This window comes from Candoia aspera, chromosome 2 (genome assembly GCF_035149785.1).
Source record: "Candoia aspera isolate rCanAsp1 chromosome 2, rCanAsp1.hap2, whole genome shotgun sequence".
Classification (NCBI taxonomy): Eukaryota; Metazoa; Chordata; class Lepidosauria; order Squamata; family Boidae; genus Candoia; species Candoia aspera.
The window spans coordinates 237,565,788-237,588,705 of NC_086154.1; the positions used below are offsets into that span (position 1 = coordinate 237,565,788).

General features: G+C 38.2%; 1 protein-coding gene across 1 annotated transcript in view; it reads left to right on the forward strand.

Moving 5' to 3' along the window:
* ADAMTS6 (ADAM metallopeptidase with thrombospondin type 1 motif 6) overlaps positions 1-22,918 on the forward strand; it is a 154,430-nt gene that overhangs the window by 128,234 nt on the left and 3,278 nt on the right. Inside the window, exons 18-24 of the mRNA XM_063295602.1 lie at positions 307-387; positions 3,976-4,139; positions 5,092-5,230; positions 9,588-9,717; positions 17,142-17,346; positions 18,713-18,889; positions 20,406-20,562. Coding sequence (XP_063151672.1) covers positions 307-387; positions 3,976-4,139; positions 5,092-5,230; positions 9,588-9,717; positions 17,142-17,346; positions 18,713-18,889; positions 20,406-20,562 — 1,053 coding nt within the window. The remainder of the gene's footprint in view (positions 1-306; positions 388-3,975; positions 4,140-5,091; positions 5,231-9,587; positions 9,718-17,141; positions 17,347-18,712; positions 18,890-20,405; positions 20,563-22,918) is intronic.

The window sequence follows — 22,918 nt, forward strand, 5'->3', positions numbered from 1 at the left end:
CACACTTCTTGCAATTCCCCCCTCCCATCTTTCTCCTTGGCACATGTTGGCTCATCTGTGCAGATGAACATGATCAGACAATTCAGAACTCATTTGATTGTGCAGTCTGACATGTAACGTGTTTTGTTTCTGTTTCTTACATTTCTATCACTGTAATGAAAAAGCAGGTCTCTGTGTCTTGATTCTGATAAGAAATAACGTTAAGATCTTTTGAATTCTTGCTATCTAATTGTGTTACTTACAGAAAATTAAACAGCATAAGTATTGCTTTTTATCAGTGAAACAATTGCCCTACTTTCCTTATAGGCTACATGGAAGTGGTTCAGATTCCAAAAGGTTCTGTTCACATTGAAATCAAAGAAATAGCAGTGTCAAAAAACTACATTGGTAAGTTAATAATCTCATGATTTAATACAAAATCTGATAAATGTTGCTGGGCTCAAATAACTCTCAAATAGATTCCATATAATAACATTGCACTGACTGTACTCAATATGTGGGTGGGGTGGTGGTGGTTGGTGCCTTCAAATCAGTGTTGATTCCTGGCAACTGCCTGGACCAGTCCCTGCAGTTTTCTTGGCAAGGTTTTTTGGAAGTGGTTTGCCATTTTCCTCGGGCTGAGAGAGAGTGACTGACCCAAGGTTATCTAGCTGGCTTTGTGCCTAAGGAGGGAATAGAACTCACAGTCTCCCGGTTTCTAGCCTGGTGCCTTAACCATACTACGTCAGACTGGCTTAATATGTAGGTGGCTGGGTTTTTTTTAATAACACTATGAAAACCTGATTGGGACTCATTATGGGAGACAGGGGTTACCATTCCTCCTGCTATGGTTCTGATAAAATTCACATTGAAAGCTGGTATTAAATTTGGGAAGATAATTTCTATTGGTACCAGGGTAAATGATAGGGAAGGGGAAGGAACAGAATCTTCATCTGCATCTCCACTCTCTCAATCCAAATTGTATGGTTCTAGCTATTGTTCTGAAGAAAAAAGGTAGATACAGTAAATACATACATACATACCGTGTGTTATTTATAAAATTTCTAACTGGCTTTTTTTATTATTAAAAACAATCCCAAAGCAGGGCCTTTAATGTGTTAACTTGCATTTGTTTCCATCGCTACTGCAGAAATAGGATCAAACAGAGAGTGGGCTGAATGATGCATTACAATGTCCTGATACAAATACCATGACTTATGTACTCATGAAAGATGGCTGTGTTTGATGATATATGTGAATGTGTCATTTTTTTGGAATCACTGCTGTTTGCCACATTGATATGGATTAATTACGAATCTCCTTTTCAAATGTTTCCTCTTTGTAGGAATGACACAGTGATTTCTCTGTGGCATTTTGTCAGTGTTTTAAAACTGAGAGCTAGTAATGCTAGTAAAGCTAGAGAAACTTTGTATTAGTTTCTTGCTATCAGAGGTCTCTGGAACAGTTAATATTTCACATTATTTCTACTATTGGATAGTAAAAGTATAAGTAGATCTGATGCTGGCTGGGGAATTCTGGGAGTTGAAGTCCACACATTTTGGAGTTGCTAAGGTTGAGAAACACTGGGCTATGGCCTAGTTTGGTTTATTAGGAATAAGAAAGTATATTGATGAAAGTCCTGCTTAATCACTTCCACTTGGTTTCTGATGCTAGTGAAAGTGACTGAAGAAATCAGAAAACTTCTATCTATGAGTTCTCAAACATTATATCTAAACTGGTATAGATGATTTCCCCACAAGCCAGAATCATAAAGTCAGGAATAAATGTTTAATTCTTATTTAAAGAGGAGAATAGGGAGCTTAATACAGGCATTGTGCTTTATATACAATAGTAAATGTTACAGCAGATAAAGCTGCTTAACTTCTGGGATCAAGGATATCATCAAGCAAAAGACAGAAAAAACTTTCTAAGCAGATTTGCTATACCTTCCCTTCTTCCTTTTGAAATACTGCTTAAATAACAGGTACCCACCACAAGTATTCTTGGCAAGCTATGGTCCCAAACCAGAGGATCATATTACAGCCACAGTAATACAAGTGTTGGTTAATTAATACTGTGTCCTGTACTGTTTTAGCTTTTTTTATTATTTATATATATATATATATATATATTTCAAATTTCTGTCACTGCCCATCTCCCCCAAAGGGGGACTCTGGGTGGTTTACAACATAATAAACAAATTAAAACCATAAAACATAGATTGCAATACAAAATATCGTTATAAATAGATAAATATACGACCCTTGTGGCAAAAAGCTCTCATTCAATGGGGAGGGCACTACAGCGCCAACCACCCCCAGGAAGAGCTATTGCCCTTCCCATCCCAAGCAAGGCGGCAGAATCAGTTTTTTAAATTCTTCCGGAAGTCTGGGAGCAAAGGCGTACACCTCACCTCCGGGGGCAAGGTATTCCAAAGGGCAGGCGCCACTGCAGAGAAGGCTCACCTCTTGGACTCTGCTAGATGAAATTCTTTTGTTGATGGGGTCTGTAGCATGCCCTCTCTGCTTGACACGGTGGGATGGGTCAATGTTATGGGGATGAGATGATCCCTCAGGTACCCTGGCCCCCATGCCATGTAGGGCTTTAAAGGTGATAACCAACACCTTGAATTGGACCCAGAAGCAAACCAGCACTCAGTGCAGCTTGCGCAGGAGTGATGTCACATGTGCCAATCTAGGGGCACCAATAACTACCCGCATGGCTGCATTCTGGACCACTTGAAGCTTCCGGATACTCTTCAAGGGTAGCCCCGTGTAGAGCTCATTGTAATAGTCTATATGGGAGAGGACCAGGGCACGAGTGACTGTTCAGCTTTTCCTGTTTCTTTTTTAGACTTGTATTCTGTCGGTCTTATATTCTGCATTATGTGCTTTAATTATATCTTGAACAATTAATTTTTAAAAAGCTTAATTAAAAAAAATACTGTGTAATTGGGTGGCACCCTTGAGAAGAAAGAAACCCACTGATTATTTTAGTGTCTGTAGTCACTCTAATTAGAAAATTAAAGGTATACTTTGATTATCACAAAATAATAACTAGAAACAAGTAAAATATATTTGGAAAATAAATGTATACCATTGTACTATGTACATTTAGCCATGAGTTAGTCTCACTGAACAGACTGAGACTTACTTCTGAGAAAGCATGCATAACATTGTGCTATTACTGTCAAATATTTCCAGCGAATTAAAATTAACATTGGTACAGGCTCATTTGTAAAGTTGATCCTGGATTTAAAACTATTAGCTGTTATCAGGTTATGCTGATTGTAAATTACTTATATGATTTTATTTTCCCTTTTAACTAATTATTTTCTGAATATATGTTAAATATGAGGATTTGCATGCCTATATTTTGAATAAGTTATTGGGCAAATCCTTTTGTAGTATCAGAAGGCAGTTGGTCATTAAAAAAGCGCTGACCTGGGGATTAGGCAAAGTCCCTAGAAGTATTTAGCTGATTGCAGTTAAAGCATATTTTAAGATATTTAAGATACTTAATAGTCAAAACTACAATAACTTGATTAATTTACAGGTTTTGATCCGTCTTTTAAAATATTGCTATAAGTAGCATAAATCTTGAGTATTACGCTTGGAATGCTTCCAGAATGATCAAAACATTCTGCTTGAAGCAAAATGCAACTCCTCCAAACTTAGCTGTTTTGAATTTTAAACAATTTAAATTTAGGATGCTTTGTACTCCGCTCTCTGTTCCTCCAGATCAGACCCCTTAAGTGAAGCCATTGGTTTCCACTGTAGAGGACTTTTCCTTTTTTTTTTTTTTTAAAGAACTTTGGTAACGTATCTCCATCTTCCACCCTGGCTACCACAAGCAAGCAGCGTTTGGGAAGTAACGGCTCCTGTGATATAGCTTCGCCTTCTCTTTGTATTGCTTCGATATTTAGTGGAATTTCTTATACATTCTAATTGCTTTCTATCTTCATGCCCTGTACACTTCTTTACACTTTTTTTTAAGCTTTAAAAACTGAGGAGGATGATTATTATATTAATGGAGCCTGGACTATTGATTGGCCTAGAAAATTTGATGTTGCTGGAACAGCTTTCCATTACAAAAGGCCAGCAGATGAACCAGAATCTTTGGAAGCTTTAGGTCCTACTTCAGAAAACCTTATAGTCATGGTAAAGTATTTGTATTGCCTTTTTAAAAATGTACACTTGTACTGATCGGGGCACTTGGCAACTGGCCTGCACTTATGACAGTTGCAGTGTCCCGTGGTCATGTGACTGCCATTTGAGACCTTCCCTGGCAGCTTCCCACAAGCAAAGTCAATGGGAAAGCTAGCAGGGAAGGTCGCAAGTCACCTCAGTAAGTTGCTCACACCTTCCCCACCCGGCAGCAGGTACCCCCAGTCCTGCCGCACTTGCACTGCACCTCGCAGGTCACTCGTGCACCTTTCCCCACTTGGTGGCAGCCACCCCAGGCCCCACTGTGCCTTGAGGGCTGCTCATGCATCCTCCCCCACCCAGCAACAGGCACCCCCAGCCCCACCATACCTTATCTGCCTGCTGGCCTGCTTGCAAGCCACCTGGGACTCACTTAGCAATCCAGAATCCTTGCTTAATGACAGCGATGGGGAGTGCTGGGACTGCCATTGCTAAGCAGTGCAGTCACGTGATGTTGCGCTTTACAACCGTATCGCTTAGTGATGGAAATTCTGGTCCCAGTTACTATCATTAAGCAAGGATTACCTGTATGTCTTATCAGTCATGATTCTATTATCTTTTTGAAGCCTAGTATCTTCCTATGTAACCTAAGTACTCATTTAATCTGAAATATTTTCATGTATATCCCATTGATGTTTCAGAACATTGCTGGAACATGTATTTATATACTGGCTATTTCTTTTTCTGCCAGGCTTTAGAGGTTATGGTAGATGCCACATTGGAAGGGAACATTCTAACATTTAAATTTTAAAGGACTAAAATAAATAATCTTAAATTCTAGAAATATCTGTACTGATGTTCAAAGTTTTTCTTGAAAATGAATTTCAAAGTCATAAATTAGATGTTAATATACAATATTAATATATCAAAGTGTTTTAATGATATAACTAGTTATTTTCAACTGCAGATTTTACTACAGGAGCAAAACCTGGGGATAAGGTATAAATTCAACGTTCCCATCTCTCGTACTGGCAGTGGTGACAATGAAGTTGGCTTCACATGGAATCATCTGCCTTGGTCAGAATGCTCCACTACTTGTGCTGGAGGTAAGTTAGCTTCTAACCATCTTGAAAGATTAGCTAAATGGAAATACCTGAAATATTTATAATGTAATAAAAGAAAATACGTTGTTTCTGTTAATAGAAAAATCAGTGTTAACAATAAGTTACTACCCACATTCTTACTTCTTGTCTTTTGGAGACGGTGACAATGTTGATTTCTTTGTTCACCAAAAAATTATGAAATAAGCCCATCCTAACAGCTGAGAATACTGTTTTGAATGAGCACTGGTAGCTATCAGTAAGCTACAAGTGCTTACTGGTAGCTATCAGTGAGCCATTATGGTGTGGTAATTAAGAAGTTGGTTGAACTTGGGAAAACCCAGGTTGAAATCCACTATCAACCATGCAAATTCACTAGGTGGACTTTAGGCCAATCATTCTTTCAGAGCCCAACCTACTTCACAGAGTTGCTGTTGTGAGATAAAGCCATTTTGAGCTTTTGGGGGAATGATGCGACGCACATCTAACCAACAATAATTGCATATGGGGACAAGTGACACTTCAGAGAATAGCTATCATGACCTTTGAAGATATGGGGAGGAAGCTCAAGTTCCTGGGAGTTCAGGTGACATTCTCATTCATCTTTCAATTTCATTCAAAAGAATTGGAGAGGAAAAGAAGAATACTACAAGTAAACAACTGTGTATGCAAGGGAGATTTGGTTTCTGGGACATAATCTAAATTATTTGGATGATGGATTGCTGTCATAGAATGGGTTGTACTTCATAAGAATTAGAAATTATCAAGCATACTGTCACAATGCCACTTACAGTCCAAATATGTGTAAATTTACAAAGTGCAAGCATGTACCAAAACTTTTCTACTATTACTAATAACATTTGGTGTATTTTACTGGCTACCAGATACAATTGAACGTAGCATCACTTAGGCCAATAATACTCAAAAAAAGATAAGAAACTGAGGCCTTGTCTTTTCAAATCATATACCCAGATCTCTGGAGGAACAGCCTTTACAAGATGTGGCAGTATTACCTCTAATCTAACAGTTTGTGATGCAGGATATTTTCAAGGACACCCTATGTGGGAACTGGAGCTGTATATCCAGGGTTTATTCTTTGGACCAACCTCAATGACATATCCAAACTTTGGGGTTGAGTGTCTTGTTTAAGTGGTATACAATCATATATTTATTTGGGCAAGGTTATACAAGGGTAGGGGTCCTTGAATGCTGGGTATGATATCATTCCATTATTTTCTGAGGAGAGCAACAATTTAATTTAGAAATTATGGAACATAATCTGATTTGTTGTTTCAAAAGCCCCAGCACATTCCTGACAGTAATATACTAGCATTTATGTGATAATATTTTTGTACAATGGAATCACAGGACTGTACAGTGGAGTGGGATTCCCTGTCTGTGCTTTGCTAAAAATGGTGTCTAATGCCCACTTTATAGGTATGAAAGTTAATTCCACCAGATGGACACTGTTTATGGTACTGTGTTTGAGCATATTATGAATACTTGAGCCAGTTGCCAGACCTTCCACAAGCAGGCATGACGTTAAATTCACCCATCAGTGGGATTTGTTGTGGGAGATATACTTCAGGCATTAAGCCTGATGCCTCTGTGCTCAGCTGTTAGCTGCTACCAAGATGGCATCTACAGCTAATAGTTCCTCAAAGCACCAAAGCCACCACTGAGTTAACAATTTGTACTGATAGTTTCAGCCTCAATATTATCATTAATATCAATATCAACTAATTCATTTTTCAAGAACCCTACTAGGGAATATATTGCAGGCAGTTGTCCTATAACATATTTGAAAGTAAAATGGGAGCAGTTGGCTCTGCAATGGTGAATCCCATGATAATGTCTAACATTCATATTAAGGGTAAGTCTCCTTTGCTGCCAACATCATGCAACTACTGATCATTGAAATTTTGAATTAATCAACCCTATATCCACTGCTACTGCTGCACTCTCAGCTGCTAGACATTCCACATGAAAAGACAATTACTACTTTGGGTTCTACTTTGGAGGTGAAATCCAGGAGAAGTCCATGGATTAAGACATGCTAATATCTGGTGCTCTTCACCAGCCATTCGAATGGATTAGATATTTTGGTTCCAAAATTGGTCTCCTTCTTATTGGTTTTTTTAGTACTGGTGCAAAAATCTAGTTTCTGAGTTGTTTCAAATGGCTCCCATTATTGATTTGGCTGCTTTTAAAATGACTATAGGTTTCAGTCTTCTTATTCTTTGAAGCACTCTCTGAGCCACTGGTTTCAGTCATGGTATCGTGAGTATTAATGTTAGTTTTCATGGCAGCACACTTACTCATTCATGGCCACCATCCAAAGAACCAGCACCATACTTGACAATCAGGTAGTACAACACCTCTTCCCAAATGGCTGCCCTCCAGAGCTGAGGCTGCCATCTTTAATTTTGCCCAGCAACCCTGTGCTTTGTGCTATACTGACATTGTTTCCCTATTTATCATTTATGTATGAACAAATGGGTGTTATATAAACAAATGGGTATTATTATGAAAACTGACTGTTCTAATCAGGTCTGACCTTGCTTGGCTTTTCCATATTGGCCAGCTAGATGCTGCCACCTGCTGTGACTATTGAAATATTAGCAAAGAATGTTAGGAAAAATAAGAATATTTAAAGCCTTGACATTTAAAGCCTTAACTAAGCTGCCCAGAGTCACTCGCTGAGATGGGCAGCTATAGAAATCAATCAATCAGTCAATCAAATAAATAAATAAAGCAATTCACCTGCTGCAGACTATGCATTTAGTTTAAGACACTCAGAAATATCTCAGATGCAATTTTAGTTAAATAAATTTCATGCAATGGCAGGTTAAAAGTTAACTTTGAAAAATCATTTGCTTGGTAAATTGACATTGATTTAAAGTCACAAAAACAATTTCATGAAATTACCTGACTTCTTATTACTTCAGATAGTTTTAGATATTAGAAGTACAGGTAGTCCTCACTTAACGACCACAATTGGGACCAGAATTTCAGTTGCTGAGCGAAGCAGTCATTAAGGGAATCTGACCCAATTTTATGACCTTGTTTGCAGCGATCATTAAGCAAATCACTATGGGTATTAAGTGAACCATGTGGTTGTTAAGCAAATCACATGGTTCCTCATTGATTTTGCTTGCCAGAAGCCATCCAGAGAGGTTGAAAATGGTGATCATGTTACTATGGGATGCTGCAACGGTGATAAATGTGAACTAGTTGCCAAGTGCCCAAATCGTGATCACCTGACTACAGGGATGCTGTGATGGGTGTGTGAGGACCAGTTGTAAGTCAGTTTTTCAGCACCATCTTAAGTCTGAACTTTACTAAACAAATGGTCATTAAGCGAGGACTACCTTTAATATTAACATAATATTGGCATCAGTTAAAAATATAATTGTTTTCAGCACAATATTAAAATGGAAATTAAGTTATGGAAATATCTTTTCACTAACATTGTTTGGCAGAGAAAAGACAGATAACTATTTTGTCAAAAAAAAAAATTTTTATTTCAGACCCTTCCAATTCCATTGCCTATTAATTGATCTCATATATGGCAAGACTATCTTTTCATTTACACATAATTATTTAAAAAGTAGAATACGACAACTGATACAATATTAGCAAAGATAGATGTCTATGTAAACCAAAGTTAAAATAATATTTTGATATTTTTCAATTAACCCACGTAGTTGACATTATTAGAAATTCGAAGAATGTTTAATGGACACAAATTTTGTTTAGTTCTTCTATTTTATTTTATTTTTCTTGCAAAATGAAAACATCTCTGCCTATAGTGATACTGATTTAGAAGTCATTGTCTCAGAAATGTATGTACAAATATATATTGTTTTAAAGGGAGCTTCCAGAAAAATCACTGTAATTCTTGTAATTTATCTAGATTAGTTAATTATTCCTTTGTAATTAAACTGTGGTTTTTCACTATTTTTAATGCTTTTATTTGCCACATGAATTAAACAAAATGCAAAATGAAGAAATGGAATTACTGACTAATGCCTTTTGATGGACAGCAGTAAGAGCTACAGTATATATCTGAAATCACCTTTTAGTTGCTATGGAAAAGAAGGTACAGAAGCTGCACGTCTATTGAATTTGCAGCGTACTTCAGTGGTAAAGCAGGGTGGGTCACCTATAGGGATGAATGCTGCTGATAACCATCCAGCAGGTGCTTGAAATGTTCCTCTTTTTGTAGCCTCAAGAAAGTAGCAAAACCTGGATAGATTATATTCGATGACTTAACTGAGGTAGAGGGTCACAGATTCCCTTGGTTTAAAATAACAAAGTAAGAAATGAAGAAAACTTTAATATTACTCTGCTCTTTCCTAAGGTATGCAGAAACAAGAAATAGTGTGCAAAAGGCTGGATGACAGTTCTGTAGTCCAGAACAATTACTGTGATCCTGATAGTAAGCTACCAGAAAATCAAAGAGCCTGCAACACTGAGCCTTGTCCTCCTGAGTAAGTATTTAATATATTTATTCATTCTATTCCATGCTATTTATATTTCCAGACTGAAAGTACTGCAACAGTACAAGCAGAGAAGTTAGTCCAGAGTGGAATAAAGAATAGGATCCAATGGACTATTATTATAAATATAAATAATGGAGAGAGAGAGAGAAAGAGATTGTTTTTCCATGAATGAAATATTTATATATTTATATATATTTAATTTTTATCCTGCCTTTATTATTTTTATAAATAACCCAAGGCAGCAAACATGCCTAATACTCCTTCCTCCTCCTATTTTCCCCACAACAACAATCCTGTGAGGTGAGTTGGGCTGAGAGAGAGTGACTGGCCCAAGGTCACCCAGCTGGCTTTCATGCCTAAGGGGGGACTAGAACTCACAGACTCCTGGTTTCTAGCCCAGCACCTTAACCACTAGACAAACAGAAAAGGCACGCTTCCTAGTCCCTGCCAGCTGACATTCCTTGGCTGACGGGACCTGGAACATGCCCATCCTGCTGGACCGGATTGGATGGGCAGAACTAACTGGGAAAAGTTGGTCCCTAAGGTAACCCGGTTCCAAGCCATGAAGGGTTTTAAAGGTGACAACCAGCACCTTGCCATTTTATTAGCCATAATAAAATATAAAGAAATAAATGTTAATTAGGACTTTTAAAAATAACTTTTGAGAATTCACTGCTGTGCCTATGTACCTGCCTGCAAAGACTCTAGAAAGCCAGCTAGATAGGCTTTCCTATAACCAGCTACATTTGTGAACCATTCTGGAACAGTAATATCCTTCTCTAAACTCCATTAAATTCCACATGAGACTGTTGCAATATATTGTATGTAGGATTGTCTTTGAAGACCATTGGGAAACTTCAGTTAGTTAAAAAAAAATACAGTTGCTAGATTGCTAACCTGATCTCACTGATCCTGAAATGACTTCATGAGGTTTTAGTTCATTTCCAGTCAAAGTTCAAAGTACTGCTGATTATCTTCAAAATTTTACATGGTTTGCACTTGGAGATACCTGAATGAATGTTTCTTCTACAGGAATCTGCCTTCACACAAATAAAATCTTCAGAAACTCTATACTGCGTACTCTTGCCTTTAGAAGAAGGGTGGGTAGTGGTACTGAAGGGGCCTTCTAAGTTGGCTTAATTATGCATTTCATAATATGCTTATTTATTATAAGCATATTGATTTAATGTTTATATATTTAAGCATTGGTGACAATAGTGTGCAAGTACTGAAGGAAGAAATATTATTTTAAAGAATTGAGTCACAAAATCGTTATCAGCAAGATTTCAACAAAAACAAAGTATCAACAAAACCTTACTGACAGTTGCATATTTTATAAATCTTTTATACTTCTTTTTGAAAATAATCTAACTTGTGTCAATTATCACATGTAGTGCAGAATTTTCAAATGTATTATATACTTCATAAGTGGCTTTAGCAATGATGGTCCCTGGATGCAAAATGGCAGGTGCAACTGAGCAATCAATCCCCTCATTGTGCTGCCCTGTGGCATCCAGTGACCATTGCTGCAGACTCCCCTGCATAAATGTTTCCTTAGGTCCCAATGAAAGTAGGCTGACATAATTCTCAATGAAAAAAAACTCTGTGAAATTGTATCTTTACATACAAAATAATAAATATAATAATCCTAAAGTGTGATCTTAGATACAGCTGTACTATAACAATTATTTGGAAAAGTTTTAAGAATTCATTAATGATGCATTTTATCTAGGGTAAATTCTCTTATTCAGTGTGCGATACATCAAAATAAAATGGTTATGGTAAATAAAACTGGCTGTATAGGGACACGGTGGCGCTGCGGGTTAAACCGCTGAGCTGCTGAGCTTGCCGATCAGAAGGTCGGCGGTTCGAATCCACGTGACGGGGTGAGCTCCCATTGCTCGTCCCAGCTCCTGCCAACCTAGCAGTCCGAAAACATGCAAAGGTGAGTAGATTAATAGGTACTGCTTCAGCGGGCAGGTAAACGGCGTTCCATTCAGTCATGCTGGCCACATGACCACGGAAGTGTTTACGGACAAATGCCGGCTCTTCGGCTTTGAAACGGAGATGAGTACCGCCCCCTAGAGTCAGACATGACTGGACTTAATGTCAAGGGAAACCTTTACCTTTACCTTTATAGGTTTATAAAATGAAATGTAAATTAGGACTGAGGAAAAAACAGAAAAAGAAAATGCTAAGGGAAAGGTTTATAATATTAAGAAAGAACTGTGGACAGAGATTTTTTCTCTCTCTTTCCAATATAATTAACACCTGTACTACTTAATATGATTTGAGATAAATTTGAAAGAAGGCCAAAAAAAAAGTACTTTTCCATAAATATTTTTATTGCTCTTAGCTACAAAAATAATGGGAATGAATGGGAAAAAAGAGGGAAAAAGAGCTTAAACACATCATGAAACCATGACCTCATAAAATAATGTTATTAATCCTTTTGTCTATAAAGAAACAGCTCATAAACAGAAAGCTACCACATATTGATGATCCAAAACTGGTTCCTTGTATATAACTAACATCTTTATTAGTGATACTCTTTAGTACTTTATCAAAGAAGAATACAGATTTGGATTATCCAAAGCACATTCTAATACTGTTAATACTTCAGAAGTTTTTGTTGTTTATTTGTTCACTTGCTTCCGACTCTTCGTGACTTCATGGACCAGCCCACGCCAGAGCTTCCTGTCGGTCGTCAACACCCCCAGCTCCCCCAGGGGCAAGTCCGTCACCTCTAGAATATCATCCATCCAGCTTGCCCTTGGTCGGCCCCTCTTCCTTTTGCCCTCCACTCTCCCTAGCATCAGCATCTTCTCCAGGGTGTCCTGTCTTCTCATTATGTGGCCAAAGTATTTCAGTTTTGCCTTTAATATCATTCCCTCAAGTGAGCAGTCTGGCTTTATTTCCTGGAGGATGGACTGGTTTGATCTTCTTGCAGTCCAAGGCACTCTCAGAATTTTCCTCCAACACCACAGTTCAAAAGCATCAATCTTCCTTCTCTCAGCCTTCCTTATGGTCCAGCTCTCACAGCCATATGTTACTACGGGAACACCATTGCTTTAACTATGCGGACCTTTGTTGTCAGTGTGATGTCTCTGCTCTTAACTATTTTATTGAGATTTGTCATTGCTCTTCTCCCAAGGATTAAGCGTCTTCTGATTTCCTGACTGCAGCCAGCACCTGCAGTAATCTTCACACCTAGAAATACAAAGTCTTTCACTACTTCTACATTTTCTCCCTCTATTTGCCAGTTATCAATCAAGCTGGTTGCCATAATCTTGGTTTTTTTGAGGTTTAGCTGCAAGCCAGCTTTTGCACTTTCTTCTTTCACTTTCATCATAAGGCTCCTCAGTTCCTCTTCGCTTTCAGCCATCAAAGTGGTATCATCTGCATATCTGAGATTGTTAATGTTTCTTCCAGCGATTTTAACTCCAGCCTTGGATTCCTCAAGCCCAGCATGTCGCATGATGTGTTCTGCGTACAAGTTGAATAGGTAGGGTGAGAGTATACAGCCCTGCCGTACTCCTTTCCCAATCTTAAACCAGTCCGTTGTTCCGTGGTCTGTTCTTACTGTTGCTACTTGGTCGTTATACAGATTCTTCAGGAGGCAGACAAGATGACTTGGTATCCCCATACCACTAAGAACTTGCCACAATTTGTTATGGTCCACACAGTCAAAGGCTTTAGAATAATAAAACAGAAATAGATGTTTTTCTGAAACTCCCTGGCTTTTTCCATTCTCCAGCGGATATTGGCAATTTGGTCCCTAGTTCCTCTGCCTTTTCTAAACCCAGCTTGTACATCTGGCAATTCTCGCTCCATGAACTGCTGAAGTCTACCTTGCAGGATCTTGAGCATTACCTTACTGGCATGTGAAATGAGTGCCACTGTTCCATAGTTTGAACATTCTTTAGTGTTCCCCTTTTTTGGTATGGGGATATAAGTTGATTTTTTTCCAGTCTGATGGCCATTCTTGTGTTTTCCAAATTTGCTGGCATATAGCATGCATTACCTTGACAGCATCACCTTGCAAGATTTTGAACAGTTCAGCTGGGATGCTGTCGTCTCCTGCTGCCTTGTTATTAGCAATGCTTCTTAAGGCCCACTCAACCTCACTCTTCAGGATGTCTGGCTCTAGCTCACTGACCACACCATCAAAGCTATCCCCGATATTGTTATTCTTCCTATACAGGTCTTCTGTATATTCTTGCCACCTTTTCTTGATCTCTTCTTCTTCTGTGAGGTCCTTGCCATCTTTGTTTTTGATCATACCCATTTTTGCCTGGAACTTACCTCCAATGTTTCTAATTTTCTGGAAGAGGTCTCTTGTCCTTCCTATTCTATTGTCTTCTTCCACTTCCGCGCATTGCTTGTTTAAAAATAATTCCTTATCTCTTCTGGCTAACCTCTGGAGTTTTGCATTTAATTGGGCATATCTCCCCCTATCACTGTTGCCTTTTGCTTTCCTTCTTTCTTGGGCTACTTCTAGTGTCTCAGCAGACAGCCATTTTGCCTTCTTGGTTTTCTTTTTCTTTGGGATGTATTTTGTTGCCGCCTCCTGAACAATGTTGCGAACTTCTGTCCATAGTTCTTCCGGGACCCTATCTACTAAGTCCAGTCCCTTAAATCTATTCTTCACCTCCACTGCATATTCCTTAGGAATATTAGTGAGCTCATATCTAGCTGATCTGTGGGTCTTCCCTAATCTCTTTAGTCTGATCCTAAATTGTGCAATAAGAAGTTCGTGATCTGAACTACAGTCAGCTCCAGGTCTTGTTTTTACCGACTGTATAGATATCCGCCACCTTTGACTGCAAAGGATGTAGTCAATCTGATTTTGGTGTTGTCCATCTGGTGAAGTCCATGTATAAAGCCGTCTCTTAGGTTTTTGGAAGAGAGTGTTTGTTATGCAGAGTGAGTTGTCTTGGCAAAATTCTATCAGCCTATGTCCTGCTTCGTTTTGTTCTCCCAGGCCATGCTTACCTGTAATTCCAGGTGTCATTTGACTGCCCACCTTAGCATTCCAGTCTCCCGTGATGAAAATAACATCTCTTTTAGGTGTGTTGTGCAGTAGGTGCTGCAGATCCTCATAGAACTGCTCTATGTCAGCTTCTTCAGCATCTGTGGTTGGGGCATATATTTGGATCACTGTGATGTTAGATGGCTTGCCCTGAATTCGAATTGAGATCATTCTATCATTTTTTGGATTGTATCCGAGCACTGCTTTAGCCACTTTACTATTAATTATGAAGGCTACTCCATTTCTTCTGTGGTCCTCTTGTCCACAGTAGTAGATCTGGTGGTCATTTGATGTGAAGTGGCCCATTCCAGTCCATTTCAGTTCACCGATGCCCAAAATGTCTATCTTTAATCTTGACATCTCACCAATAACCACATCCAATTTGCCCTGGCTCATAGATCTTACATTCCAGGTTCCAATGGTGTGTTGATCCTTAGAACATCGGATTCGCCGTTCACCGCCAGCACCGTCGGCCCCTAGCCGTCCTTTCAGCTTTGAGCTAGCTGCGTCATCACATCTGGGGCTAGTTGAACTCATCCTCTGTTCCTCCCCAGTAGCATTTTGACCATCTTCTGACCTGGGAGTCTCATCTTCCAATGGTATACCGACATATCTCTGGTTGTACTGATCCATTTAGTTTTCACGGCAAGAATACTGGGGTGGGTTGCCATTACCTTCCCCAGGGATCGCGTTTAGTCTGACCTCTCTGTCATGACCTTCCCATCTTGGGTGGCCCTTCACGGTTTAGCTCATGGCATCATTGAGGTGCTCAAGCTCCAGCACCACGACAAGGTAACGATCCTTTGCTGAAGTCAGAAGTTTTAGATTCTTCAAATGCATCTGGACTAAAATGTCCAGATTAAAATCAATATAAGTTTTAATTGAATTTACTGCCATTTTGCGGTTTTAGGCAATCTTAGTTCTTTTGCAATCACTCTAAAAAAAAAACTTGATTTCTAAAATGCTGATCTACAGTATTAATATCCCTTCTTCCCCATGACTTCAAAAAGAAAAAGAAAAAAAGAGAAGATTTATGTGCTATTTCAAATTAGGATTACCCCACAATGTAACTTTGCGATGTGAATAAGAATCAAAACCATACTTTTACACTTAATTTTTCTCCAAATTCCTTGAAGGATTGAAGGAATGCAGGAAATCCAATAATGCTATGGCTAAAATAGAGCAAAGCTCCTGCCATAATGTCACAGAGATCACATAGTAATTTTTGAAATGTGCCTCACTTTGACAAACTAGAACCAATTCAGAGTGGGGCTATCCAGATGGTGGGCAGATTGGTAACCAAATCCTATGGTGAATCCTTTAAAGAATAGTGCATATTTAGCCTGTGGAAGAGAAGGTTGAAGGGAGATAGCAGTGTCCAGATACTTAAGGATTGTTATATAGTGAAGGGAGTGGACTTGTTCTCTGTCGGTTGTGAGGGCAGGACCAGAACCAGTGGTTGAAACTACGGGGAAGTAGATTCAGGTTAGATATTATGAGGAATGTTCTGATGATAAGGGCTGTCAACTAGTAAAATATGCTGCCTCATGAAGTGGTATATTCCCCCTGTACTGGAGTTCTTCAAACAGAGAGTGGATCACCACCTGTCCAAAATGTTTAAGTAAATCATTCACTGAGAAGGGAATTAACTAGGTAACCAACTAGGCTTGTCCTTTGCATTAAACAAAAGAAGTAAGTTTCCTTGGAATAATTATTTCCTATTATTTAAAAGAATTCAAATAACAATTGAAACCCAAATTATTACACATTTCAATAGAAACATTAGACCCTAATGTTAAGGTTAGTTTTGGTATAGAAACTACACAACTATCAATGGGACATTGTTTACACACACACACACATACACAAACAGGTGTGGTGTATAGTTTGTATTTAATGCAAGCTTGTATTTAATTCCAGTCACTGTCGTACTCAAAATGTCTTCTATTTACCTAATAAAAGAGTCCAATTGTTCCAGTATCAAATTTAAAGAAGAGGTGATAAGAGACATCCTTGATAGATGAGGTGATAATTCAAATTATTTGAGGCAAAGAACTCAGTATATATCTTATACTACTCAGTGGGATAACCATCTGGAATAGATCTTTTCTTGTTTTAATAAATTTAATGCTGAATAGGCAGCATTAGGATGAATCTTAGGAAGAGCTATGTTATATAAAGTTTATTAATTTCTTCCTTAGTTACATTTGGCAATATTATATAATTGAGAGTAAACTGTAAAAATTCTGATTTATTGAGTCAGAATTATTATATATCTTATATATAATTTTCTCATAGTCTCAATTATGCACGCTTGTTAGTTGTATGGATACTCATTTCATTTGTTGAACTAATGATTTTCCCAATATTCTTCCTATAGATGGTTTATAGGTGATTGGTCAGAATGCAGTAAGACCTGTGATGGAGGAACGAGATCACGAACTGTTCTGTGTATCAGGAAGATTGGACCTTCTGAAGAGGAGACATTGGAGAGTACTCACTGTTTAACACATCACCCAGTTGAAAAAGAGTCCTGCAACAATCAGTCTTGCCCCCCACAGTGGGTTCCTTTGGATTGGTCAGAAGTGAGTGAACTTGAAAACTCCTTAAATAATCAGTTTTCACACACCAGTTCGGCAACAGGATATATTACAATGTATCTAAATTGCTACTCTCTCTTACTAAATATGATATATTCCAGCACTCTCAAATTTCTGTCCTCTGTAAATCATGCATGGGATACCCATTGTCTGGGTTTGCACAGCATGCTAGTGTAAACTAAAATGGAACTATGTAGCTTGTAGTTGGCATTTAATAGGAATTCATACTAGCAATACTTTTTTAACTATATTCCCTTAGTGCCAATATATTCAACGATATATTCCCAATATATTCAACAATATATTGGGAGCTTTGTTACTCCATACTGAACAAACTGGATTCTGTAATCTGACAATCCAAATTCTAAACTCAATACTACTCAATATTAATTTGGAACAGCTGAATTCTATACACAGTATTAAATAGTACTTTTAACAGATCTGAATAATTCTCTTTTTTTTTTATTTAATTCCATATTGTTCCTTAACTGAACATTTCTTGAGCAGCTTATAGTAACATTATACTTGTGTCAATAATTTATTTTGCTTTTTCTGTTTTGCATAATTGAGTTAGAATTATGGGAACAGGAGGGGCAGGGGACTGAAGGGCAAGAACAATTTTATGCCCAACTAAGAATGTTTTTTCCTCACTTATCTGGAAATGAGACCCCATGTACACCACCTACATTACCCATATCCAAACCTTCCCAAATTTCTATCTACAGACAGAATGATTAGAACATAAAGATATGGTTGTAAGGAATACCTAAATTCTAAATTCTCCATCTACAATAACAGAGACGTGACCAAAAGTATTGGTACTCCTCAACTTTAGAATCCCAATTTGCCATGAAATAAATTGAAACTGATGCAAGGAAATGGCATTCACTATTCTTTATTCCACTGTCCATAGAGTGGACATTTTGCTTTAGATTTGTGACTTAACATATTCTTGTAGATAATAAAACAAATGAAGATAGCATTGTCAGTCTAGATTTAGAGACTTAATTTTACCTATTGAATAACATCCTTCAGTGTAGAGATAAAGGTGAGTAGAGTTGCTAATATATCATTGTGCCTTACAGGTGAATTAGCCACTTCATTTGTTGTAGAGCCTCTAAAATATTTTTCGATAGTTTATGATATGTACAGATGTCACATTCAATTATGACATCTTGTCCAAAATTTTAGTCATAATGGATACTTTTAATCTGACAAATAATTTTGTTTGCAATTTTCAGAAAATATACTATAGATTTTCCTTTTGCATAGGGCGGTGTTGGTAATGTATTCCTTTTTTCACATTTTTAAATATTTAATTCTAAAGATCATGTATGTCATTTGCTTGTAGTGTACTCCAAAATGTGGACCTGGTTTTAAGCATCGTATTGTTCTCTGCAAAAGCAGTGACCTTTCAAAAACATTTCCAGTTGCACATTGCCAAGAAGAAAACAAGCCGCCTGTACGCATGCGCTGCAGCTTGGGCCGGTGTCCTCCACCACGCTGGGTTACTGGAGACTGGGGACAGGTAATATAGGCAAGCTTCTTGAGTATTTAAAATAGTACAGAAGTTCAAAGGACTATCCATGCCGCAGGAATAACTGAAATACATACTAATACATTGGTTGTGACATATACTTCAATCAGCTTCTGTAATGGTTCCCTCAACTGCCATTAGGTGAAAGAACTTGGGTGTGACATACACAGACCTCAGAAATGGATTTAAGAGGAAAATTCTCCTATTACTTCACATTGTCATATATTAGATCTACCAAGGATATTCTTTGGGGTTCTAGATGGTCACCATATGAAATAAGTATATAATTGTTGTTTGCAGATATCTTCACCTGGTACCATAAGTATGGCTGCATAATACTATCACTTTACTCTCCATCTATAATACTTTGTTTCTGTGAAACACCATCTTCTCAATTCATAGTATAGTATATCTTTTTTGTTTGTAATGAGGAAGGGCACTTCGCAAATGTTCATTAAACTGTGCCTATGATGTACTGTATCTGCTGACAAACAGCATATTTTCCACCTCATTTGCCTCTCTTACATCAAAAAAATAAAGCAGCAAAATTGCATGACTCTGCTTTCTGTGACAGCTATTAACCAGTGTATAGTGAAAATATTTTTTTTTAGAAAAACAATTCTGCCTGTTAAATGGCTACTTCTCTTATCAGCTTGCAGGAGTTTTTACTTCCACTGATTTCCCTTTTTCTACATGAACAATTGTGGTTGCCCACAACTACTAGTTTTTCATCAGCATAGGTTCAACGAGGCTGCTACCTGGGGATTATTTTAAAGAAGAAAGAAAGAAATCAGGCAGAATATTATTCTGGAAGAAGCAGAATAATAAGGCGGTTCTTAATTTAGAAATGAAATACAGGTGGTCCTCGCTTAACAACCACTCATTCAGCAACCAACTAGTATTTATGACTGGTCCTCAAAATTCCAGCCATTGCAGCATCCCATGCAGTCACATGATTGCGATCCAGGCATCCAGCTTGTGATGACAACGTTGCAGCGTCCCACAATCATGTGGTCACCATTTATGACCTTCTTCGCTGGCTTCCTACAAGCAAAGTGAATTGGGGAGCCAGCAGGTGGATGCAAATGGCAACCATGTGACATTCTCGATTAACGAAGGTGAATTAAGGGGTTCGCTTAATGATGACAACCAGAAGTGCCAGAAGTGCCATCACTAAGTGGCACAGTCATGTGACAGTGCACTTCAATACCGCGTCACTGTGCTGGTTAATGACTGCAATAAAGACTGCTACTGCTGCTACCGTGTCACTTAGTGATGGAAATTCCAGTCCCAATTGCTGTTGTTGACCAAGGACTACCTGTACACTGGCTAATTTACATTGCACAATGTAGCATTAATCAGACTTTTCTACCACCACCCTATATCGTGTTTCCATAAGTACTGTAAGTAAGTGCAGGATCTTGCTGCTTTTTTGTTACTGAAACTGTGACATTTCTTCCCCCCTTCCCCTTTCCTCCCTCCCTCCCTCCCTCCCTCCCTGACATAGTGTTCTGCTCAGTGTGGTCTTGGACAACAGATGAGAACTGTGCAGTGTCTCTCATATACTGGGCAAGCATCCAATGATTGCCCTGATACTCTTCGGCCTCCAGCAATGCAGCAGTGTGAGAGCAAATGTGACAGTACCCCTATCTCCAACACAGAAGGTAAAGTTGGTTTTACTAATGTATTTTAGCATTTTAAAATATTAATGTAAATCATAATAGTCAGAATTAATTTTATTTTATTGCCTGTATCCCCAGCATGGTGTCCATGGGTGCCCAAGTGGGTTTTTTTGGTGCTCATCAGATTCCATGCTCCAGTTGACTTAATTTCTTTTAAAGATTCTTTTAATTTAAGTCTAAATGAGAAGCTAGTTTGAAACAAAGCGAACTATCAGTTTCAGCTTTGGCAACTTCAGCTCAAAAATGAGCATAAACAAAAGATCGGGATATCTGACAACTCATCACATTTAACATCCATTTTAACTGGAGAATTAGAGCATTCTAATATTAGCAGGTAAGGCACCAGGCTAGAAACCAGGAGACCATGAATTCTAGTCCTGCCTTAGGCACAAAGCCAGCTGGGTGACCTTGGCCCAGTCACTCTGTCTTAGCCCTAGGAAGCAGGCAGTGGTTCCACTTCTGAAAATCTTGTCAAGAAAACTGTACGGACTAGTCCAAGCAGTTACCAGGAGTCAACATTGTCTTGAAGGCACAAAAAAGAGAGAGGTTGCTACCTACAACATCTGATAGGACCTTGTAGGCATGCCTTTTCGTGGCACCCCAGCTCTTCAGAACAGCCTCCCACCTGAGGTCTGAGGGATCCCTACCCTTTAAGCCTTCTAGAAGGCTGTGAAGACCTGCCTCTTCCCCCAGGCATTGGGCTAGGGTAGGGGTTGAGCTGGGAGACTGTTTGGTCTGGTGCCTGGCAGGAAGGATACCTTTGTTTTTACCCATGTTTTATGGATTGTTCTGAGCTGCCTAGAGTCATTGTATGAGATAGGTGGCCATAAAAGTCCTGGGAAGGCAGGCAGGCAGGCAGGCAGGCAGATTACTTTTGTTTTTCAAAGTGAGATATTAGCATGTATTTGATCTAGCACATCTAATACTTTAAAAATATTATAAATTCTAATACAGACATTCATAAAATCATATGATAACCTTGGTGTTCTTTAATCTGTCTTTGTACAGGCATCAATTTTTATTTTATATTGAGTTGCTTTGTCTTTTAAAATATTTCAGTAGCTAAAAACTGGTTTCAAATTTAAACATTTCACAGAAGCAATACATTAAAAATTCACTTTGATCAGATCCAATTTGTCAGAAAGGGAATAGGTAATGCGTGGACTTTGTTAGAAACATTCTTACCAATCTAACAATATGTTCATATAAATGTTCTTCCATCTGCTTCAGAATAGCTGTTGATCATGATTAAATAGAAGTCATTACAATCCACCCGCTATCCAGAACAGTGTCTTCCCTCAGCTTCTTCAAATGTGTATTTCCATATTGGATTTAACCATGACAGAAGGATATATTTGCAACACAGATCCAAACCATTTGCCCATTCACCCACCCTTAGCTACAGTATATCCTAGCTATAGCTTATTGGCTTAAGAACTGGCTTATTTCTCAGTATGCTGGCCCATTCATTTTCATGCACCTGCCCTGGATTCTATTTCTTGTTATGAAGGAACTATAAAGACTGGCTTGATATATTTTGGCTGGGCTCCAACAAGCTACTTCTTGTGTGCCTAGAGTTTTGATGTGCCGAGTTGAAAATACGATGTTTTCTTCTTTTGAATGGCAGGTTTTGTCAGGTGGCATGAATCTGAAGCTCCTTTAGTGTTGTAGTACCTTTTCTTTGAAAGTAGCTAGCGATTTATTTATTTAGTATCATCAGTATATACAACATGTTACAAAGAAACATAAGCAAGAGAAAAAGGCTGGTCCTTTCACAGAAGAACTTACAGGCTAAATGACATCAATAGAAAAACAAACAAACAAAGCGTGAATGGAGCCAGTTTATAAAAGATGAGTTTGAGCAAATGCAGTTTTATATATATATTTAGGATGTATTTCAGTTTGATTTAAAGACTGTGGCCTTAAGCCACATAGAAATGTTCATTCTGGAAAGGATTTTGAAGAAAACACTAAGCTTTTGACTCACTCATTCAAAGTTTTTGAGCAACCAATGCTAATTGACTGTTTTGTGATGAGAGAACAATGGATTATATGTAGTGGCAGTACAATAACTTTATTCCCCTGTTCTATGTAGGAAGACGTTCTTCCTAGTAGCAGAAATACTTTTTCAATCCAAAGTACTTTCATCAGGGAGTTAAGATACTATACAAGCAACTAGCTAATTGATTGTGACCTAGTCATTGTGATACTGTGATTAATAGTGCTGATTGTCTTCAAAGTCATTAAAAGCTGAATATGTTGTAGTTTTTCCAACAATGATACCAAAGAGCACAATTTCACTTAGATTTGGAGAATATCTTATTGAAGAATCAAATAA